General features: G+C 43.1%; 1 protein-coding gene across 2 annotated transcripts in view; it reads right to left on the minus strand.

Annotated features, from left to right (window-relative positions):
* tspan5a (tetraspanin 5a) overlaps positions 1 to 21,768 on the minus strand; it is a 101,757-nt gene that overhangs the window by 63,722 nt on the left and 16,267 nt on the right. Inside the window, exon 1 of one of the 2 annotated variants that reach the window (XM_059965437.1) lies at positions 3,378 to 3,479. The exons of the other annotated variant lie outside the window; for it this stretch is intronic. Within the exon in view, the coding sequence (XP_059821420.1) occupies positions 3,378 to 3,464 (87 nt within the window). The 5' untranslated portion in view covers positions 3,465 to 3,479. Of the gene's footprint in view, positions 1 to 3,377; positions 3,480 to 21,768 lie in introns of those variants that run through there. 2 annotated transcript variants of the gene reach the window in all.

Below are 21,768 nucleotides of genomic sequence, written 5' to 3' on the forward strand. Positions count from 1 at the left end.
CAGATGCTGTACTTCCTGCTGAGTTCCTCCAGCACATAAATTTGCTTTAGATTGCAACAACTGCAGTTTCTTGTGTCTCTTCTGACTAATCTAGCTAGTGTTCAACTGGTCCAAGGGGACCTCTCACAATTTATACAGCAGTCCCAATACTTTTGGGAAGGAACTTGCAAAGTTAAGGATTGAAACTGACTGCACATGTCTTGTCCAAATTCAACTGAAGCAGAAAGCACAATCGATAGCGCATTCCTGGGCTTTCAAAATGAGTTTGACTAAACATCACGTCTAAAAGTTCAGCATTGCTGGAAAAAAAGCAGGAAAAATATCACATTAAAGGCTTTCAAAGTAATACTTATGAAATACAACAGATAGTTTATGCTTTGTTATTTTCATGCTAGTATTTTACAGTATCTGCTAATATCACCCTGCTTAATCACCATACCCAGTTTTCAGAGTTGGAAACAGACCTAAAGGCAAATGGTTGAATGGAAACTTCCTCAGCAAGTCCCCCTTATACAGAAATGCTCAGTCACCCTTCCACTGAAACAAGACAGTCTTTAAAGAAAAGCAGGCCATATGTTGAGACTCATAAACCAACTCATATGCAGTCAGCTTGCCAAAGGCCAACGCAGTTATGTCTCATCCACTTCTTGCTTGGGTAAGACAAAATTGGATGGGTTGAGAATTTTTAATTATGAACAGTTATCTCCAATGCTAGCTGCCAAACTTGTCATCTTTCCATCCATCTGGGAGTACTTGATGAGCGATCAATCCCTGGAATCCCCAACATGAAGCAAGGCAAATATTTAATTTTAAGACATCTGTCTCTCTCGTAGTTTGTGAATGCCCTGATAGCAGTAATGTAACATAGAAGACCAACGGAGCAGGGATTTGTGGGTTGGGTGAGCTCTGCTTTATTCATTCTCTGCTATAATATCAATCTTAATAATAAATGGGCAATGGGCCCACCAACAATTTGGATGTCAAGGTAGGTGACAAACTTTAGATCCCTCTCCATCCCTCCCCTCTTTAAGGTGCTCCTCAAATCCCCTCTCAACAGCCATGATTTTCCTCACCTACCATAATAGCTCATGTTCCATGGTGTTAAAATGTGTCCAATTTGCTTGCAATAATGCCTCCACCTCCCTTCACCATTCCCCATCCCCTTCTCCCTCTCTCACCTTATCTCCTTGCCTGCCCATCACCTCCCACTGGTGCTCCTCCCCCTTTTCTTTCTTCCATGCTCTTCTGTCCTCTATCAGATTTCCCCCTTCTCCAGATCTGTATCTCTTTCACCAATTTCCCAGCTCTTTACTTTGTCCCTCCCCCTCCCAGTTTCTCCTATCACCATGTGTTTCTCTCCCCTCCCTCATCTTTTAAATCTTCTCATCTTTTTTTCTCCAGTCCTGCCAAAGAGTCTCAGCCCCACACATCGACTGTACTTTTTCCCCATAGATGGCCAGCTGATTTCCTCCAGCATTGAGTATGTGCTGAGTTTGTTGCTGTGGCACCACTCAGCCTTAATAATTCATCACAACTGGCAACTTTCCTGTCAGCCTGATATTCAAATTGTCAACTAATTTCCTTCCTTGCTTAACTTAGTAATGATTAAATGCTTTCTTGGAAAAGTGAAGTCTCTCTGTATGTGGAACCTGTTTAGACAGACAAACTGTTGTATTGGTCCTCCACAGTTACAATTTACATATAACCAATTCAAGCGAATGAGTATTTGGGAGACTCGTGGGTTGGATTTGCCAGCTGCTGCAGGGTTTCCTCTGTGAGAACTGGGTTCATGGCAATAGCTGAATGGTTGAGTTAAATGCCCTGGATTCAGTACACTTTGCCTTTGACTGGCCTATGGTTTTAGTTAAATCTATGAGCAGCCCTCTTCTCTTACTGCTGTAGGGCACAGGTACAGAAGCCTGAAGGCGCACACTCAACGTTTTAGGAACAGGTTCTTCCCTTCTGCCATCAGATTTCTGAACGGTCCGTTTGCTCTCATTTGTCGATAGTTATTTACTTATATATTTCTTATTGTAGTTTATAGTACATTTTGTTTGCACAATACTGCTGCTGCAAACAATTTCTATGATATACGAGGATGATTGATAAGTTTGTGGCTTAAGGAAGGAGGAGTCAATTTTAGAAAACCTAGCACATATATTTTTCAATATAGTCCTCTCCTACATTTACACATTTAGTCCAGCGGTCGTGGAGCATACAGATCTTGGATCTCCAGAAAGTGTCCACAGCAGGGATAATTGATAAGCTTGTGGCCTAAGGTAGAAGGAGATGAGTTATACAGCTCTCATTACATGCACATGCAGTTGAAGTCTTTGAGTGATTATGCTGAAAGTTTGAAGTTAACAACTCATCAGTTAATAACTCATCAGGGTGATTGATAAGTTTGTAGCCTAAGGTAGAAGGACACTTTCTGGAGGTCCAAGATCCGTATGCTCCACAACTGCTGGACTAAGTGTGTAAATGTAGGAGGGGACTATGTTGAAAAATAAATATGCTAGGCTTTCTAAAATTGACTCCTTCCACCTTAGGCCACGAATTTATCAATCATTCCTCGTATGTCAGTGATAATAAACCTGATTCTGATAAATATATTAATAGGTGGCTGCATTCCTGATTTATAAACTATTTCATTCAAAAGTAAACTTTAATCTTAATAAAAATACATACAAAATAAGAAATTATGTAAAACTTCTCCATTCACAGTCAATTCATTGATTGGTGTTAACTCATTTTGTTTAAACCAAAGCACAATTGCCGCTTGTATGGCCACCCAGGGTGATGGACAACTTCAATGCTTAAGAGGCTTCACTTTCTGACTCAGCTCCTTCACATGCAGTAGTAGAAGGGGCCTAGACTGCGATCTTTCCCCAAAAAGCCTCTGCAATGGCTGGACCCTGTTTCAGTACGTCCCACAGCTCGTGCTTCTGCAGTCTGGAACATGTCAATAGTCAGCATTCCCCGATGGACATTTCACTGTGCTGAACAGACCAAAGGATGTCCTTCACTAAGATGATGATCTTCCAACATTTGTTATTTATCTCAGTGTGTCCCTGGGAGCAGCCCATTGATCAGAGTGTTCTACAGCTGCTGTGGATGAACAAAGAACTGGACTCTTACATCCTTCTCCACATTCTTTTATCAAGTCCACCGCATGCAAAGAAGTGGGTGGCCACTGCTTTCCCACCACAGCAATCCGAAGAGGACTTACAAACTGATTGGGTTACAAATAGTTCCTAGGAATTAACTACATTTGTACCAAATGGCCAAGTACTCCTCCTCACTGTTGAACTTCACTGATACACATCGCCTCAAAACAACCAACCACGTAGTTCCTGTTGCTATTACAAACTAATTACCTTTAATGAGTTGCAGAATTGGTTAGTAAATGGCGCAGCAGTAAATGTTTGCGGACAAGGCAGTGCACAGAATTTTCCCGAAAGCATCTGTCATGGAAAACTGTTTTAGAAAACTTTATTCCTACATTGTCTACAGCTTCTCAAGGCACCCTCTGTTAGATGGACAGTCTTCCTTTCTTCAGAAATTCATTTGAAACTCTCTGCAAATCTCACCGGTGAAGGCTGCAAACACAGATCTGCAGGCTTCCATTCTGTCCTGCCCTGCACATGAAAGGCACACTTGATTAATCTCACACACAATACGGCACTGTAGACATTGAATCACACACAACATAGCAATGTAGACACTGAGATGCCTAAAGTGGTCTTCAGGCTCTCAGTAAAGTACTGACTCTCACATCCCTGATTAGCATTTTGTCAGCTCGAGTTTACAACAAGCTCAAAGAGTATCCAACTTGTATATCCTCAAGGGACAGCTTTGAACTTAGAAAATATGAATTCCTGTCTGGACCAAAGCCAGAACGACAATAAATGAGGAAGGATTCTTGCTCCTTCAAGCTTCCCTCATTGGTAACAATCCCAAAAATCATCCTCTATATTATCTGGTTAACACAAAGCTAGAGACTCAAAACCTTTCATCAGCCCCCTCATTCCATTTAACATCCATGAGATGAATGAGAAACTGTTACTCTGTGTGGAATTGTAAGAAATCCTCTGTCCTTCTCCCTTTTCCGTTCCTTATTCTGGTTACCCCCTCACCCCTTCTCTTCTTATCTGCCCATCTGGTTCCTCACTTCCTCCTTTCCCACCTGGTTCCCATCCTCTCATATTATCATTCCTTCTTCAGTCCTCTACCTCTTTCAACGATCACCTCCCAGCTTCATACTTTATCCCCCATTCACCCGCCTTCCCCTTCACCTGGTCTCACCAATCATCTGCCAACTTACACTCCTTCCCCCACCTTTTCTGTTCTGGAATTTGCAAACTTCCTATCCACTCCTGAGGGGCCTTGGCGAAAAATAGCGACTATTTTTCCCTCCATAGATGCTGCCCAAGTTGTTGAGCTCCTCCAGCATTTTGTGTATTGCTCAGAAACAGATCATTTGACCCAACAAGCCTCCTCCTACCACAAACCGCTAATCATTTTCCCCCTCATACAATTAATGGAAACCAGATAACGTGTGTGTTCTTTTGAGCAGTTATTCGGACCTGACTGTGCGTGAAGACCTTCTCAAGGCCGGGAGTTTTTGCTTCCTAAGGGTGTCGGCTAGCTTGCCAGTATTCAAAGTTAAATGTAAATTTATTATCGAAGGGCATATATTTCATCATAAACCACCCTGGGATTCATTTTCCTGCGGGCATTCACAGTAAATACAAAGAAACACAACAGCATTGCTGAAAACTATACACAAAGACGGACAAACAACCAAAGGCAAAAGACAAACTGAGCAAATACAAAAAAATCAAACAATAATAATACTGAATAAATAAGTAATAAATAATATTGAGAACATGAATTGCAGAATCTTTGACCGTGAGAGTTGAGTATTGGTTCCATCACACCAGGTAGGCAGAAACTAGCACCAACACACTGATATCCATCTCTCAGGCCACCTCAAAGTGCCTCACTGACCATCTGAAGTGCTCTCAGGGACGGTCACTTTTGTGTCCAACAGTCCCTCAGGATCAAGAATGAATAGGCCTGTTCTCCCTTCACAAGGAAAGATAGGATTGCAACAGAGCGAGCGTAGAAGAGGTCAGGTCACAAGACCAGGATTGGGTATTAATTCTCTTCATCAAAGATGGTGGAGGCTTTGAATATTTCCTACACAAAAATAGACAGATTCTTGAAAAGCAACAGGGTTAAAGGTTACTAGGGATAGACAGGAATGTGGACGAGGCTTTGGAATGAATATCTGTAATCTGTCACATAGGATGCCTTGTACAATCCTGATTTGATGGAGATGAACGTGTGAAGCACGGAGGAACATCTGGTGAAACTTTTGAAATGCCTGTTTCGCTGCCGCTGCTACTGTGTGATCGGAAAAGTCTCCGGGAGGAAGGCCTCGAATCCTCGGCTTTGCCAGTGCCAGGGTCGAAGCGCTCGGCAGAGATGGTGCTCGTTGTCGGAGGGCTGGTCGGAGGCTTGAAGTTTTCAGACGGACTCGGAGTTGCCTGTGGTTGGGGCTCCCAGAGTACTGTATCGGCAAGCTGCGGCGCTGGAGGTTTTTCTTCCTTCTACCATCTGCGTGAGATGATGGGCTGTCGGGACTTTAAGAGACTTTCTTTTAAACCGTGCTGTGGACTGCTCTTCATCAGATTACGGTATTGCTCTGCACTGTTGAAACTACAAACGTTTGTATGTGTTATAATTATGTGGTCTTTGTCAGTTAGACTTTTGTCAATTATGGTATTGTCTGCACTGTTGAAACTATATGTTAACTATAACTATGTGGTTTTGTGTAGGTCTTGTAGCTTTAGGTTTGCTGGTTGGGTTTGTAGTTCCTTTCCGGGGAACGTGCTAAGACGGGAGCGTGATATCGATACGCAGCAGCCTCTCCAGACTCTGGACTGGGGATTACCAAACAATACGTGGTTTTTCTTGTGTGGTCTACTTTGTGCTTTTTCGTGATATCATTCTGGAGAACATTGTCTCATTTTTTAACTGCATTGTATTTGTGGTTTATAAATGACAAAAAAACTGAATCTGAATTAGATTAGCTGAGTATATTCAAGTTTAATAGATTTTTGAAGAACAAGGAAATAAATACAGGGATAAGATAGAAAATTGCAGCTACATTTAAAAATAAAAGAAAAGCCAAGCATGAAAAGGGACCAAATGGCTAACCCCACTTCTATGTTCTAATCAGTTCGCTTCATGTGATACACATGCCCAAAGGATGGATGTAAATATCGACTCTGTTACCACCTAATCCACAGCACCCTACACATGCTGTTGTATTCTACTCAACATTTACAACGTCTAAAGCTCTCTGATCACCATCAACACAGCTGTTATGGGAGGTTTTTCCTTGTTAGAGTGGTTGATCACATAGCAGCACAGCTATAGAAGCACAAAGCACATAGTAGTGTTCTCTGACATAACTACCAGAGCCAAAGGCCAACATGAAACAATCTTCTGAAAGATGGTGAACAGACTCATTTGAATTCAATCCTGAGTGCTGTAGAGCTGGTTGGATGAATCAGAATTAGAACATGGGACAGCCGCTCCCAACTGTAACCATCACAGAAACTATGGGGGTGGGACTAAATTAAATGGACATCTTGATTGGCATGGCACACCAAACTCTAGAAGAACTTAGTGGGTCAAGCAGCATCCATGAAGGGAGGTGGACAGGCAACGTTTCAGGTCAGATGAAGAGTCTCAACACAAAATATCGACAGCCCATTTCCCTCCTTAGATGCTGTCTGACCTGCTGAGTGTTTGTGTGTTGCTCCAGATACCAGCACCTGCAGTTTTGTCCCTGTCTTGGTTAGCAGGGGCCAGTTCGATCAAAGGGGTGTATGATTATATACGTGTAACATGGAGCAGCACTGTTTTCATAAGAGTGACTCACTTCGTGCAGATTTATCCCCACTCCCAAGACACAGCAGAATAGCTTCAACTTGCTCAGCTACGTTTACAAAGACACTGATTGACCAAATAAATCACAAAGCAAGAATGATTAAGACTCCAGCCAGGTTGTTATCTAAAGAGAGCTGATTTAAACAAGCTATGCATTGGCAAGTCCTATACACAATTCCTTACTTAACACTTTCAATGATGGAAATCACACATTATTCACAAGATAACTCAGCCATGATGGCACAAGATTAAAGCAGTGAGACAGAACACGAGAGACAGAGAAATAACAGAGATACAAGCCCTTCAGCGCACCAAGTTAACAGTGAACATCCCTTTACAACTCCACTTTAATCTTACTTTATTTATCATCTCATTTCTATCTCATCTGATTTATTCTTCCCACAAATTCCAGCATTCACCTGCACACAAAGCACAATTTACTGTAGTCAGCTAACCTTCCAATCCACACATCTTTGGGATGTGGAAGGAAACCGGAGTTGCCTGGGGAAACCCAGGAGTCACAGGGAGAACACGAAAGTTCCTCACACACAGCACCCAAGGTCAGGATTGAACGTGGGTCTCCAGCACTGTGATGTAGCATCTCTGTTCACTGCGCCACAGCCACAGTGCCACCCGTATTGTCAGGGCTGGGAAGTACCTCGTTAACTTTGCCTTCCCCTAACTCATCAATGGGCTGGAAGTAAACTCAGTGTCTTCATCACTAACATGGTGGTCATCCATCAAAGATCCCAACCACCCAGGCCACACCACCTTCTCACAGCTACCATCGGGTAGAAAGCAGAGATTCCTGAAATCCAACAGGTTCAAGAACAGCTTTGTCCCATCAACCATTCAGTTCTTGGACTGACCGGCACAATCTTAATCACTCGAGTTTACCAACACAATGAACACTTTGAACATCAGATGAGTTAGAAATAAGATGACAAAATAAAATGAGAGGAGATCTTGTAGAAACATTTAAAATTATGAAAGGGATAGATAAGAGGCAGGAAAGTTGTTTCTACTGGTTGATGAGACTAGAACTACGGGACATAGCCTCAAGATACTGGGGAGAAGATTTGGAATGGAGATGAGGAGGAACTGCTTTTCCCAGTGAGTGGTGAATCTGTGGAATTCTCTGCCCAATGAAGCAGTGAATATTTTGAAGAGAAGGTTGAATAAATTTTGCATAGTAGCAGAATTAAGTTATGGGGAAAAGGCAGGTAGGTGGAGATGAGTCCATCGCCAGATCAGCCATGATCTTATTGTACAGTAGAGCAGGCTCAATGAGCCAAATGGCCTACTCCTGCTCTATGTTCTTATTGATCACTTTTCACTATAATGGGCTTTGTTTGGTTCAAATTGTGTTGTTCCTTGTAAAAAAAAATCATTTATAATTTGTGATTAACTTACGTGTTTCTTGTGAAAGCTGCTACGTGCCTGTAGTGCTGTTGTAGACAAGGCTTTCATTGCACCGACGCATACATGGACTTGTGCAGATGACAATAAACTTGGCTCGACTTGTCTGACCCAATGGATGCCAGGGTGAAAATCACACATAGAGGGACATAGATTAATGGAAAGTTCAAAGGGGTTGTGAGATTCTGACATAGCACTAGAGAGGTGAAACTAAAAGTACAAAGTGATAGCACAACCCAACCTTGCCTCAGTCATTTCAAACATGTTTCAAACCCAAGCACAGATGTCGCAATGGAAAGGATGCCAGGATGTGAAAACCAGATTTATCACATCAGATTGGAAATGCAGATGAATCATCGTTTCGTAAGGAATGACTATTGAATTATCCAGGAGGTGGGTAGGGGAGTGATGAAAAGGCAGTGTTGCATCTCCTATGGTTGCACAGGGAGTGCTCAAAGAGGAGAGCACTTTGAGGAGCAGATTAAGTCGTTGAAGGGCAAGGAGCCTTTGGAGGGCTGGCCAAGAGGGATCAGGAAGACAAGTTTGGTGGTGAAATCCCTTGAAGGTGGCAGAAGTTGCAAAAGGGGTCACCCACTGAATTCAGAAGCTGATGAGAGCAAGGCCCACCTGGTCCAAGGAAGCACCATCATTTTCAGGCAGAGGAAAAGGTAAGTTGTACATTTTCCCCACTGCCACAGGGGCTTCCTCCAGGTTCTTCATTTATCTCCCACAGTCCAATGATGTACCAGTTAGGGTTGATAAGTAGTGGGCATGCTATGCTTGCACTGGAAACACAGAGACGCCTGTGGGCTGTCCCGAGCACTACCTTAGTCTGTGGTGGTCATTGGCACAAACAACACATTTCACTCTGTTTCAATGTACATATAACTATTGATGCTAATAAAAATAAATAAAGGTGTGGAAAGTGGATGAAGCATGGTTGGGATCTCGATCGGTGACAGTAAAAGGGAAGCTATGGTTAAAGAGAAAGGAAGATCACTGAGAGACACAGAGTTATCCTGAACCATTCACAACAACCACCCACCCCACTACTTTCAACACCAGTGGTACAAATATTCATCAGCCTCAGGCTAGAACATATACCGTTACCAAAAGACCTCTGGAGAGTGTGTGCCCTAAAGAAATAATGGGCAGTTAGACAACAGAAGCATGTAAACAAAACACACAATAGTTCGAAGCAAAGTGGTAAAATTTAAATATAAATCTACCCCCTCTCCCTTCTTGCTCCACGTCACAGACCACAATGCTGTACTGAGGCTTACGTTTGGGGATTTTAAAATTATTTGGAATAAAATGTATTCAGTTTTCATTCAACTGTATTATACAGAATTATAGAGTGGCACTGGGGAATTCAGTCACACTTCCTCAACAGCCGTATGCTCTGCAAATCATGCTTTATAGCATCAGGTCATTTAGCACCATAACTAATTGTTATAATGACCAGATGGGTCAAAGTTACAGATGGGCTTAGGCATCATGAAATATTGCATTGGCACTCTACATCTGACACAATACTGGCACTAGATACAACATAGAACTGTACAGCATAGGTATAAGCCCTTCGGTCCACATTGTCGGCACTAAATTAAACTAAATCTCTCCTGCCTGTACGCAATTCATATCCTTCCTCCCTGCATATTCACGTGTCTGTCTAACAGCCTCTTAAAGGCCACTATGGTATCTATGATACCTTCTATCCTAGTTGACAGAGATGTGGATCAGTGGGTAGGGGCCCCTGAGAAGGATGTGGGTTCATGTTCACCTCCAGTGACTCAAGCACTAAACACTGCTCAACACTCCATTGTGAACGCCGCGCTCTCAACCTGCCACTTTTCAAATGGCCCATTCGACAGTCAGTCCTATCAGGTTGTTATAGCCAGGAGTGACAATGGGGACAAGCTCCCACTACCTATTAAATGCTCATATTGGCGTGCATCTCAAATAGCCTCTGACAACCAAGTCCAGCTCCTGGCCTTCATGTGTGGCTTAGTTGCTAAGCCCAGCGGAACCGTTTCTACTGACAGGAGATGGGGCGAAGGCAGGTTACTGATGTCTTAAAACCAGCTGCTTCGGGCAGATGGGGCTTGTCAGTAGTGGTTGGCAACTCAGCTGAGAGAAGGAAAATTCTGATCTCAAACCTCCACTGCCTTGTGGTTAAACCCACTCATGGGGAAGGCTCCAGGGGACAAATCCAGAGCTGGAATCCCTAAGGCAGTCCTACATTGAGTTCAACACTGACTGGCAACAACTGTGACACTTCTGGTACCAAAGTGTATCAATCTCTGCCATTCCTTGGGTTCATTAGATGCGTGGAGAGGGGGAGCTTGCTATGTGGGCAACAGCTCACTCTCCATATCATACTGCCAGGCTTGCTAGACAGCTACAATGCAATACCCATGGTCGACTCTGACTGACAGAGGCCTCAGACTCAAACTAACAGGTGTATGTCAAAGAGCCCAGATCTCTAATCCACAAAAATAACAAGGATGTACTCTGGGATATCCTGGGGGAAGATGGAAATCACCTGGTTATTGCGACTTCAAATATTTTAGTCTCTTGCTCTATTACATCAGAGGTGCTGAGGGACTTAGGAGTCCTCGTGCAAGACTCCCAGAGAAATAATTTACAGGTTGAGTCTGTGGTAAAGACGGCAAATGCAAAGTTGGCATTTATTTCAAGGAGAATAGAATATAAAAGCGAGGAGATAACGCTGAGCCTTTATAAGAAACTAGTCAGGCTGCACTTGGGAGTGTTGTCAACAGTTTTGGGCCCCACAGCTCAGAAAGGATGTGTTGTCTTTGGAGAGAGTCCAGAGGAGGTTCATGAGGATGATCCTGGGAATGAAGGGGTTAACATTTGTGGAACATTTGGCAGTTTGGGGCCTGTCCTCACTGGAATTTAGAAGAATGTGCGGGGATCTCATTGAAACCTACTGAACGTTAAAAGGACTGGATCATCTGGATGTGGAGAGATTGCTTCCTATGGTGGGGGTATTCAGAACTGGAGGGCACAACCTCAAAATTGAGAGGCAATTTTTTTAGAACAGAGGCAAGAAGGATTTTTTTTTAGCCAGAGTGGTAAATCTGTGGAATGTTCTGCCACAGACTGCGGTGGAGGCCAAGTCTGTGCATATATTTAAGGTGGAAGTTCATCGTTTCCTGGTTGGTCAGGGCATCAAAGGATATGGCGAGAAGGCAGCTATATGGGGTTGAGTGGGATCCGGGACCAGCCATAATGGAATGGCGAAGCAGGCTTGGTGGGCTAAATGGCCTAATTCTGCTATGTCTTATGGTGACAACTTACCCCTTAGCTTCCAGATCTCAACAATGACTATGCCTCAAGAGTAACAGATTGGATGCATGTACCTAATATCATAACCATAATATCCACAGGAATTACTCAGTTAAGGATAATGACAGATAAAATGCAGGAGCCAACAGCAAGGAAGGATATTTAGCTCCTTAAGCCTTCTTCACCATCAGCTGTTTATCTATTTCTCACACAATCTCATGTCCCAATTCCTTTACTGTCCAGAAGCATCATTCCCAGCTTCAAGTGGATCCAGCTAAGCTGCTCCAGCTATCACAGATAGAGAATGGCAATAGTTCTGACTGAAGAAAATTCTCAACTCACACCTAAATAGGTGACCCCACAGCCCAAGACCTCGCTCTGTGCTTCTAAGCTCTGAATCCAAACGACCACTTCAAAACTCATTCTGAAAGGGTGCAAAATTTCAGAAAGTGCAACTAAATAAAATTAACCAGCCTCATAAAGATCCCAAAAGAAGGAAGTTCAAGCTGCAATCAGGGGATTACAGGAAATGCTTCAGAAGTTGCCATTAAGCATGGCTGTTGGGCACGGATTGGTATACAGCTGCTGGACACAACGTCCACAGCACTCCACTCCATACTGACGTTCCTGTGGTACTGAACGGAGATTCATATACAGCAGACCCTTCGACCCATTTAGGCCTTGCTTACTATCAACCAACCATTTGGACCAACCCCAGATTTATTTAATTTTAATCTCCCTCCATTCCAGCAGTTCCCCACGGATTCCACCACTCTCCTACACACTAGGGGCAATTCACAACTGCCAATTAACCTAAGAACTTACAGGTCTTCAAGAGGTCGGAGTAAACCGGAGCACCAGAGAGAACGTGCCCACTCTATGCAGACAGAACCCAAGGTCAAGATAGAACCACGTCTCTGGCACTGTGAAGCAGTGGTAGCTCCACGCTGGGGCACACTGCCTCCTGAGCAGTCTCCATCCATTTGCCACAGGGGACAGTCACTCTGCTTTCTGAACACAAAACAGCCCCTCTGTGATACCACCTGGAAGCTGTAGCCCAGATCCAATACACCAAAGAATCAACCCCATTGGTGGCACCGGATCAGTATGGGGCTGCTGAACACAATATCCACAGCACTCCGCTCCATGCCGATGTTCCAGTGGTACTCAATTGTACAACGTTCCTCCTCAGATCTGTCAGCAGCCTAGTTAACATGTCTGATTATGACAAGGTCTGTGTAACCTGATGATCCAGTTCAGGTACAAACTTGCCCAGAACTGCTCTACTCCAACCATCGAGGGTAGTCCAGCAGGATCATTCACTATGCACACTCATTTGGTTCCCTGAGACACTAACAGTCTAGACCCAGCCCAATCACACACAGTGAAGGGAACAAGTTTATGGCTGCACATTACCTCCACTAATGGCAGGCCCTGACATGCTGTAGGGAAGCACAGAAACAAATCAAAGGAGAGGCAAATTTCAGATTCAGCTAGAATTCACGGATACCCCATCGAGATGCTACTGACGGTAGAGAGCAATGTGCCGGTGAGGTGAGGCTCGAGTCCATTTCTCTCTGCACCTTCTTATGTTCCTGTGCTTTCGAATAGCCACGCCAGACCATAGCGCAACCACTCACGATACTTTCAACAGTACATCTCTAGAAGTGTGTTAGGGTATTCGGTGACCAGCTGAGCTTCCTTAATCTCACTTGTGATTGCATCTGTATGCTGGGCAGGTCATCTGATACGATAACACTAAGGAATATAAAGATAACCTTTCACAATTTCCAGATTCAAGGAGATGCCCCAGATCTACAGGTCATGCCCTGTTGAAGGTATCCCAGCTGGTTGTATCATGGACTAGTTTGGTAATTTGGACATGTAGGATGTGAGAAGCTGCACAGTTGTGTAAACAGCACACACATATCTCTCCCCAGCAACAGGAGGCAATGCCTCGAAGAAACATCCATAATCAATTATCCCCTGCCCAGCCATCATCTTCACATAACTATCATCAGACAGGAGGTACAAGGTACAGAAGACTAAAGTCCCAAACTACCACATTCAAGAGCAGCTACTTCCTTTCAACCATTTGGTTCTTGAACCAAGTGGCCCAATTCAAATCACTCCAATTTAGCAACGCAATGGCCACTTAGATCATTTTGCACTAAAATTAACTTTATTTTTCTTCATTCTGGTTTTATTTTCTTGTAAAAATTATGTATAATGTTTGCTGAATTTATGTTTACCTTGTGAGAGCTGTTTATCTGATGCTATGTACCCTTGACGGTTCTGCAAATAAGTTTTTCATTACATGCATACATGTGCTTGCGCTTTTGACAATAAACTCGACTTTGAACTTCAAAGCAACACAGGGATCATGACATACAACAAACTGCCACGACCAACTTTGAGATTACAACATGACAAACAAGGAGTAGATTGAAGCATCACTTTTAGCCGAAGTGCCTCTCTTTTATTTGCAATAGGATCATTCACATCGGTCTGAAAAGTTGCACCACAGTTTACCATTTCTTCCAGCAGGCCATGCCTTTCACAGTATAATCCTCGCTCTGCACCATCCTCTCAAATGTCACATCTCCTTTGCACTAAACTCTGAAAATACTCAGCCTGTCAGTCAGCATCTTATGGAACTAGCTCATTTCATCTTTGAATCTTCAGTAATCTTTGTGCCTGGGTTGAATATTTCATTAGCACATGTTTTAAACATCCCATTTCACGGTTCAATGCTGAGAAAATTGAGATTATGATTATGCATGATTTGTCAACCTCTGCAAATTAACTTTCCACTTGCTCCATTTTCAATTCTTGGCAGGAAAAGAATCTACAGCCCCAGCTGGCTGGTCAAATCAGAAACATATGAACCTCACTTGGATTTGCAAGGATCATATGACTTAAGGCTAGGAGTCTAATTCTGGGAAATACAGTTCCCAAGAAAATACTCAGGAATTCAGCTCTGCATTTCTACACACAGTTAGTGGGAAAACACGTCTCTCTGCATAGAACCTGGAACAATACAACACAGATACAGGCTCTTCAGCCCCTGATGATGTTTGTGCCAACCATGATGCCATACAATTAATCCCATCTGTTTGCACATTGTCTCTGTCTCTCCATTCCCTGCCTGTTCATGGTTCAATCATTGAATCTGTTTTCACAACTGCCCCAGGCTGTTCCAGGCACCTGCCACTGTCTGTATAAAAGAAATTTTCCCTAATAAATCTTTAAACTTTCTGCCTCTCCATTAAAACTATGCCCTCTATGATTTGACATTTTCACCCATGCACTGGTGATCTCTTCCATCTAGCCAAGAATATAAAGCAGGATAGTAAAAGCTTCTTTAGGTATGTGAATAGCAAAAAAATAGTTAAGACCAAAATTGGGCCATTGAAGACAGAAACGGCTGAATTTATTATGGGGAACAAGGAAATGGCAGATGAGTTGAATAGGTACTTTGGATCTGTCTTCACTAGGGAAGACACAAACAATCTCCCAGATGTAATAGTGGCCAAAGGAACTAGGGTAAAGGATGAACTGAAGAAAATTTGTATTAGGCAAGAAACGGTGTTGGATAGACTGTTGAGTCTGAAGGCTGGTAAGTCCCCGGGACCTGATGGTCTGCATCCCAGGGTAGTTAAAGAGGTGGCTCTAGAAATCGAGGACGCATTGGTAATCATTTTCCAATGTTCTATAGATTCAGGAACAGTTCCTGCTGATTGGAGGTTGGCTAATGTTGTCCCACTTTTCAAGAAAGGAGTTGAGAGAGAAAACAGGGAATTATAGACCGGTTAGCCTGACGTCAGTGGTGGGAAAGATGCTGGAGTCAATTATAAAAGAGAAAATTACGACACATTTGGATAACAGTAGAAGGATCAGTCCGAGTCAGCATGGATTTATGAAGGGAAAATCATGCTTGACTAATCTTCCGGAGTTTTTTTGAGGATGTAACTATGAAAATGGACAAGGGAGAGCCAGTGGATGTAGTGTACCTGGACTTCCAGAAAGCTTTTGATAAAGTCCCACATAGGAGATTAGTGCGCAAAATTAGGGCACATGGTATTGGGGACAGAGTACTGACATGGATTGAAAATTGGATGGCTGACAGGAAACAAAGAGTTAACAATTAACGGGTCCCTTTCGGAATGGCAGGCTGTGACCAGTGGGGTACCGCAAGGTTCGGTGCTGGGACCACAGCTGTTTACAATATACATTAATGATTTAGATGAAGGGATTAAAAGTAACATTAGCAAATTTGCTGATGACACAAAGCTGGGTGGCAGTGTGAAATATCAGGAGGATGTTATGAGAATGCAGGGTGACTTGGTTGGGTGAGTGGGCAAATGTATGGCAGATGCAGTTTAATGTGGATAAATGTGAGGTTATCCACTTTGCTGGCAAGAACAGGAAGGCAGATTACTATCTAAATGGAATCAAGTTAGGAAAAGGGGAAGTACAACAAGACCTAGGTGTTCTTGTACATCAGTTAATGAAAGCAAGCATGCAGGTACAGCAGGCAGTGAAGAAAGCTAATGGCATGCTGGCTTTTATAACAAGAGGAATTGAGTATAGGAGTAAAGAGGTCCTTCTGCAGCTGTACAGGGCCCTGTTGAGACCCCACCTAGAGTATTGTGTGCAGTTTTGGTCTCCAAATTTGAGGAAGGACATTCTTGCTATTGAGGGAGTGCAGCGTAGGTTCACAAGGTTAATTCCCGGAATGGCGGGACTGTCATATGTTAAAAGATTGGAGCGACTGGGCTTGTATACACTGGAATTTAGAAGAATGAGAGGGGATCTGATTGAAACAAATAAGATTATTAAGGGATTGGACACACTGGAGGCAGGAAGCATGTTCCCACTGATGGGTGAGTCTAGAACTAGAGGCCACAGTTTAAGAATAAGGGGTAGGCCATTTAGAACAGAGATGCAGAAAAACTTTTTCACCCAGAGAGTGGTGGATATGTGGAATGCTCTGCCCCAGAAGGCAGTGGAGGCCAAGTCTCTGGATGCATTCAAGAGAGAGTTAGATAGAGCTCTTATAGATAGCGGGGTCAAGGGATATGGGGAGATGACAAGAACGGGGTACTGGTTGTGTATGATCAGCCATGATCACAGTGAATGGCAGTGCTGGCTAGAAGGGCTGAATGGCCTACTCCTGCACCTACTGTCTATTGTCTATAATCTATGCCTCTCCCCTCAGCCTCCAATCATCCAGACAGAACAACCTAAGCACGACCAACTTCTGCTCATAAATCATACCCTCCGATCCAGAGTGCATCCTAGTGAACTAACTCTGCATCCTTTCCAAAGCCTGCATATCCTTCCTGTAATCTGGTGACCAGAACTGTCCACAATACTCCCAAATGTGGCCTAACCAAGTTTTATACAACTGTAATGTAACTTCCCAACTTTTATATTCAGCTCCTTAACTCATGAAGGCAAGCAGGCAGTATGCCTTCTTCATCACCCTTGTATCAAGGAATGCCCAAATTTTCATGCCTGACTTTATTCCAAAACTTTATAAAGAAAGAGGCAAATAAAAAAAATCAATATTCACTCTGCAAGTACCAACCAGTTAGTGCTCCATGGTACTAGGCTCCCTGGTTTAAGGAGGGAAGCTGATAGAAAGTAACATTAGAGTAGGATTTAATGCAAATGGGTTGGTCTATGGTAAGCATGGTCTTGGTGGGCCAAATGGCCTGCTTCCATGCTGTACCTATGACTCTATGAGGTTGGATATTCATTTTATACTTGAGCACACTGATTCTTGAAGGAAAGGATAGAAGGGAGCAGAGGAAAAAATATTCACAAAGCAAGTCTCAAAATAAATGTCAGCATGTTTCTATCCCAATTTTATAAGAGTACGGAACACAATAAAGATGAAGTGGTATTTCTCCATCTACCTCAGCATTGTCCTTGCACCTTATTGCACCTGCACTTCACTTACTGTAAATGTAAACACTACATTCTGCATTGTTATTATTTTCCTTCTCTAGCACCTCAATGTACTATTGAAATGAAATGATGTCAAACAAAACCTTTTCACAAATGACAAATGACAATAATAATGACAAATGACAATAATAAACTCTTATACTGACTTTCCTTTCTCAAGAAAGTGAAGCCAGTTATTTATTCAAGTGCATCATTGCCAGGAATGTCAATACGGATTACACACTTAGAGTCATAATCAGATTTGAACTAGAAGTTTTCTAATCACTAACTCAGTATGGCAACACCTTGATCGCTTAACCACTTTGCATTACAATGGAATTTCATTTTGTTGTTCTTGCTTGAGGGAAAAAAACATAATTACTTAATTTTTTGTTTAATTGTGTACAGCTGTATGACAAATTTAAGCTTAATTTAGGCTTTGTCAAAGTTGAGTTTGCTAACTAGTGAACAAAAATTAAACACCATTTTTGAAATAAAGAGCACAATAAAAACAAAAAGAAAGTTCCATTTTAGTGCAAAGTGCTCAAACTGGTTACAGTGCTTCTAAATTGGACTGATTTTCTTGTGAATTTTGCTTTTATGATGTTACGTGCCATGGTGCTGCTGCTAAATGCCACCTGCGCATACAAATATAGTACATTGTGACAATAAATGACATTTTTTAGCGACATCTCACTCCACAGAAGGTGCAAAACCAGGAAGTTTTGCTGGCACAGAATCTCTGCAAGGCTCTCCAAGGCACTTCAGATAAAGCTGGTCAAGTGGTTGAAATGAAAAGGGCTCTCTTTGAATCATGATGACTCACCATTATGTGCGTGCACCACACTACATTTATCACGGTGCAATATAGTACATTAATTGTCCTAAACCACTATTACGGTTCTCCAAGACAGAAAGTTAATCCATCTTTTAATACAGTCCAATGCTCTTCTTCATTCTGAAGAGACAAAACAAATCTGCATCACACCCAAAGGCTATTCTTTCAAACAGGGAACTATGTCAGATTATCTGAGTGAGTTACACATCATCCTAAACTCCCAAAAGTATTCAGTTACAGCATTTGGCAATCCTGCTGCAGCTTGCTCAAAAACATTTTTATGCCTCTCCCTTTGTCCAGACACTCACATCCTATCTCCCACCTCTTCGCCCTGATCAAGCCCGAACAAGAGACTTTGGCTGTAGATTTTCCCCGACAATGGCTCATCACGTTCTCATTCAGCTTCCAGGTGAGGCTAAAGGCTCACTGTGCAACACAATGTGGAGGTACGAGCATGTGGTTGACAAAGTGAAGGTCCCCACATAGATCAGAGAGGAGGAACAGACGGTGTGCACGAGCACCAGGAGAAGGAATGGAAAAGCTTGACCCAACAATAAAAACATCCTGCATTTGTACATGGAGCCACAAGAGACTGCAGATACTGGAACCGTCAGCAACAAACAAGACGCTGGAGAAAATCAGCCAGTCAGGCAGTATCTGTGGAGGAACGTCAACTGTCCAGTTCCTTCTATCACTGCTACCTAATACGGTGAATTCCTCCAGCATCTCGTGATGCACTTGCACATGTTTAGGTACAGCAGGCTAACAGTTAAGTAATGGCCAGAGTCAAGAGGTTGGCAACAGATCAAACACAAGGAGGCATCGAAGGTATAGCGTGGAGATGAAAAATGGGACCAAGACAAACAACCATCTACAATCACAATGAAAGGCAGAGGAGCCTCAAAGTGCCAAACGGTCTACTCGTCATCCTACTTCTGGTTTCTATGTTTCACTGGAGAGAATATGGGCGGGCATCAGATCAAATTAGAGTACGAGTCTTAAAAAGAGGTTGAACATTGTTTACTCTGTAACTTCAGAGGGTGAGGGGTGATCTGAGAGATGTGGTTAAGATTATGAGAGGCATCGATAAAGTAGCCAGTCAGAGTCCTTTCCCCAGAGTAGAGGGGTCAAATACGAGAGGACATGTATTTAAGGTGAAAGGAGGAAAGTTGTGCAGGCAATATCGCTTTTATATGCACAGAGAGCAGTGGGTGCCTGGAAAGGGCTGCTGGGGTTAATAGTAGAAGCAGATTGGACAGTGGCATTTAAGGCATGTGAACATGGAGGGATATGGATCACATGCAGGCAGAGAGAGTCAGTTTAACTGAGCTTCGGGTTCAGCACAGCTTAGTTCAGTTAAGCTCCACTCCCTGGTCAGATTTTTGTTTCATTCAATCGCAGGGTATCGGGGACCACTGACAAGGTTTACCACTGTCGCATTTGAGAAGCTGGGGTTGCCACCTCCCTAAACCACTGCAGTCCTCCTGGTGAAGGTGCTCCCGCAATGCTACGGGGAAGATGTTCCAGGATTTAGACCCAGTGATGATAAAGGAATGGCAATACATTTCTGAGTCAGGATAAAGCACACATTGGAAGGGAACGTATAGATGGTGCTGTTCCAAGGTGCCTTTCCCACCTTAGTTTACAGCAGGTCCAAGGTAAGGGCAAAGCATACAGTTAATGTCAGGATCTTTAACAACTCTGAAATACGGAGGGATCTGGGGTTCCAAGTGGCCACTCTAGTACGTAGGTTGGAGAAACAGGGTACAATATGCTTGCCTTCAATAATCAGTGAGTGGAGTGTAAATGTTGGGAAGTCATATTACAGCTGTATAAAACTTTGGTTAGGCCACACTTCGAGTATTGTGTGAAATTCTGGTTACCCCATTACAGGAAGGATGTGGACGTTTTGGAAAGGGTGCAAAAGTAATTGACCACGATGTGGCCTGGATTAGAGTATAGTCAAAAAAGAGGTTGGGCAAACTTGGATTTTCTCTGCAGTGTCAGGGAGCAAGGGGAGACCTGGAAGATGTTTTTAAGATTACGAGAGGCATCTGCAGGCAGAGAGATTCAATTTAATTGTGCATTGTGTTCAGCACAGACACAGTGGGCCAAAGGGCCTTTGCTGTGCTCGAGGACACTGGCTCGAGGATGAATGAACTATCCACATACTTCCTGAATCTGACTACAAGCCAATCTCCATTCAGTCCACAGCACCACAAGCAAAGATTACCAGTTGTGGGATAGAAAAGAGGAAATCCTCCAGAAAAAAAATATTTACCTGACCTAGCAATTCATTGTCATAGCAACAAAGATGATGAGATCTGGAGGCATCAAGGCCTTTATTAATTAGAAATATTTACCATCACCTATTCAATGAAGTGAAAATAACTCTGTTAGGAATCAAATTCTCAACGTGGCCACATTCAATATGCCGAGTTTCCCTAGCAACCATTTACTTTCCAGTGAGCTCCTGACATGATCCCCTCCGCCCCCCCACCCCTGCATTAGTACATGACAGTGTATGCAATGCATCATAGATAACCAACTACTCTTGTGAAAATTAAAGATTAGCCTTATTTGTCACATGTACATCGAAACGCACAGTGAAATGTACTGCTAGCACCAACAACTAACAAAGTCCGAGGAAATGCTGGGGGCAGCCTGCAAGTGTTGCACGTTTCCAGAGCCAAAGTAGCACGCCCACAATTTACCAACGCTGGCCTGCAAGTCTTCTGGAATGGGAGCAAACTGAAGCACCCGGAGGAAATCCACGTGGTCACAGGAAGAACATACTGTACAAGCTCCTTAGAGGCAGCAGCAGGAACTGATCCCCAATCTTCCAACTGTTGGTGCTACAGAGCATTGAAAAAAACAATACACTACCGTGCTGCCCCGGGTCCTGTGCTGCCTGAATACTACCTCCTGCCAAACCTCAGGGACACCCTGAGAAACTTTTCTACAGTCATACTTAGCAAACCTATAGAACAGTAACGGTAAACAGTAAAAATCAGGAACTGCTAGCTATAAACAATGTGCAAATGAAGAATAAATAAAATGCGATAAATAACATGCATGAAATAACAATATAACAGGGTCCTTAAAACAGTTCTTAAATGAATGTGGCTACCCACTTCCATTCAAGAGTCTGATGGTTTAACCGTCCTGGGAAAACATCCTCCCACATCAGCCTCGAAGTTCAAAAGTATCCTCGGTCATTCTAAGCCTGAGAAATTATAGGCTCAGTCTATTCAACAGTGAAGAAAGTATCAAGAAAAAAC

The sequence above is a fragment of the Hypanus sabinus genome, chromosome 3, assembly GCF_030144855.1.
Source record: "Hypanus sabinus isolate sHypSab1 chromosome 3, sHypSab1.hap1, whole genome shotgun sequence".
Classification (NCBI taxonomy): domain Eukaryota; kingdom Metazoa; phylum Chordata; class Chondrichthyes; order Myliobatiformes; family Dasyatidae; genus Hypanus; species Hypanus sabinus.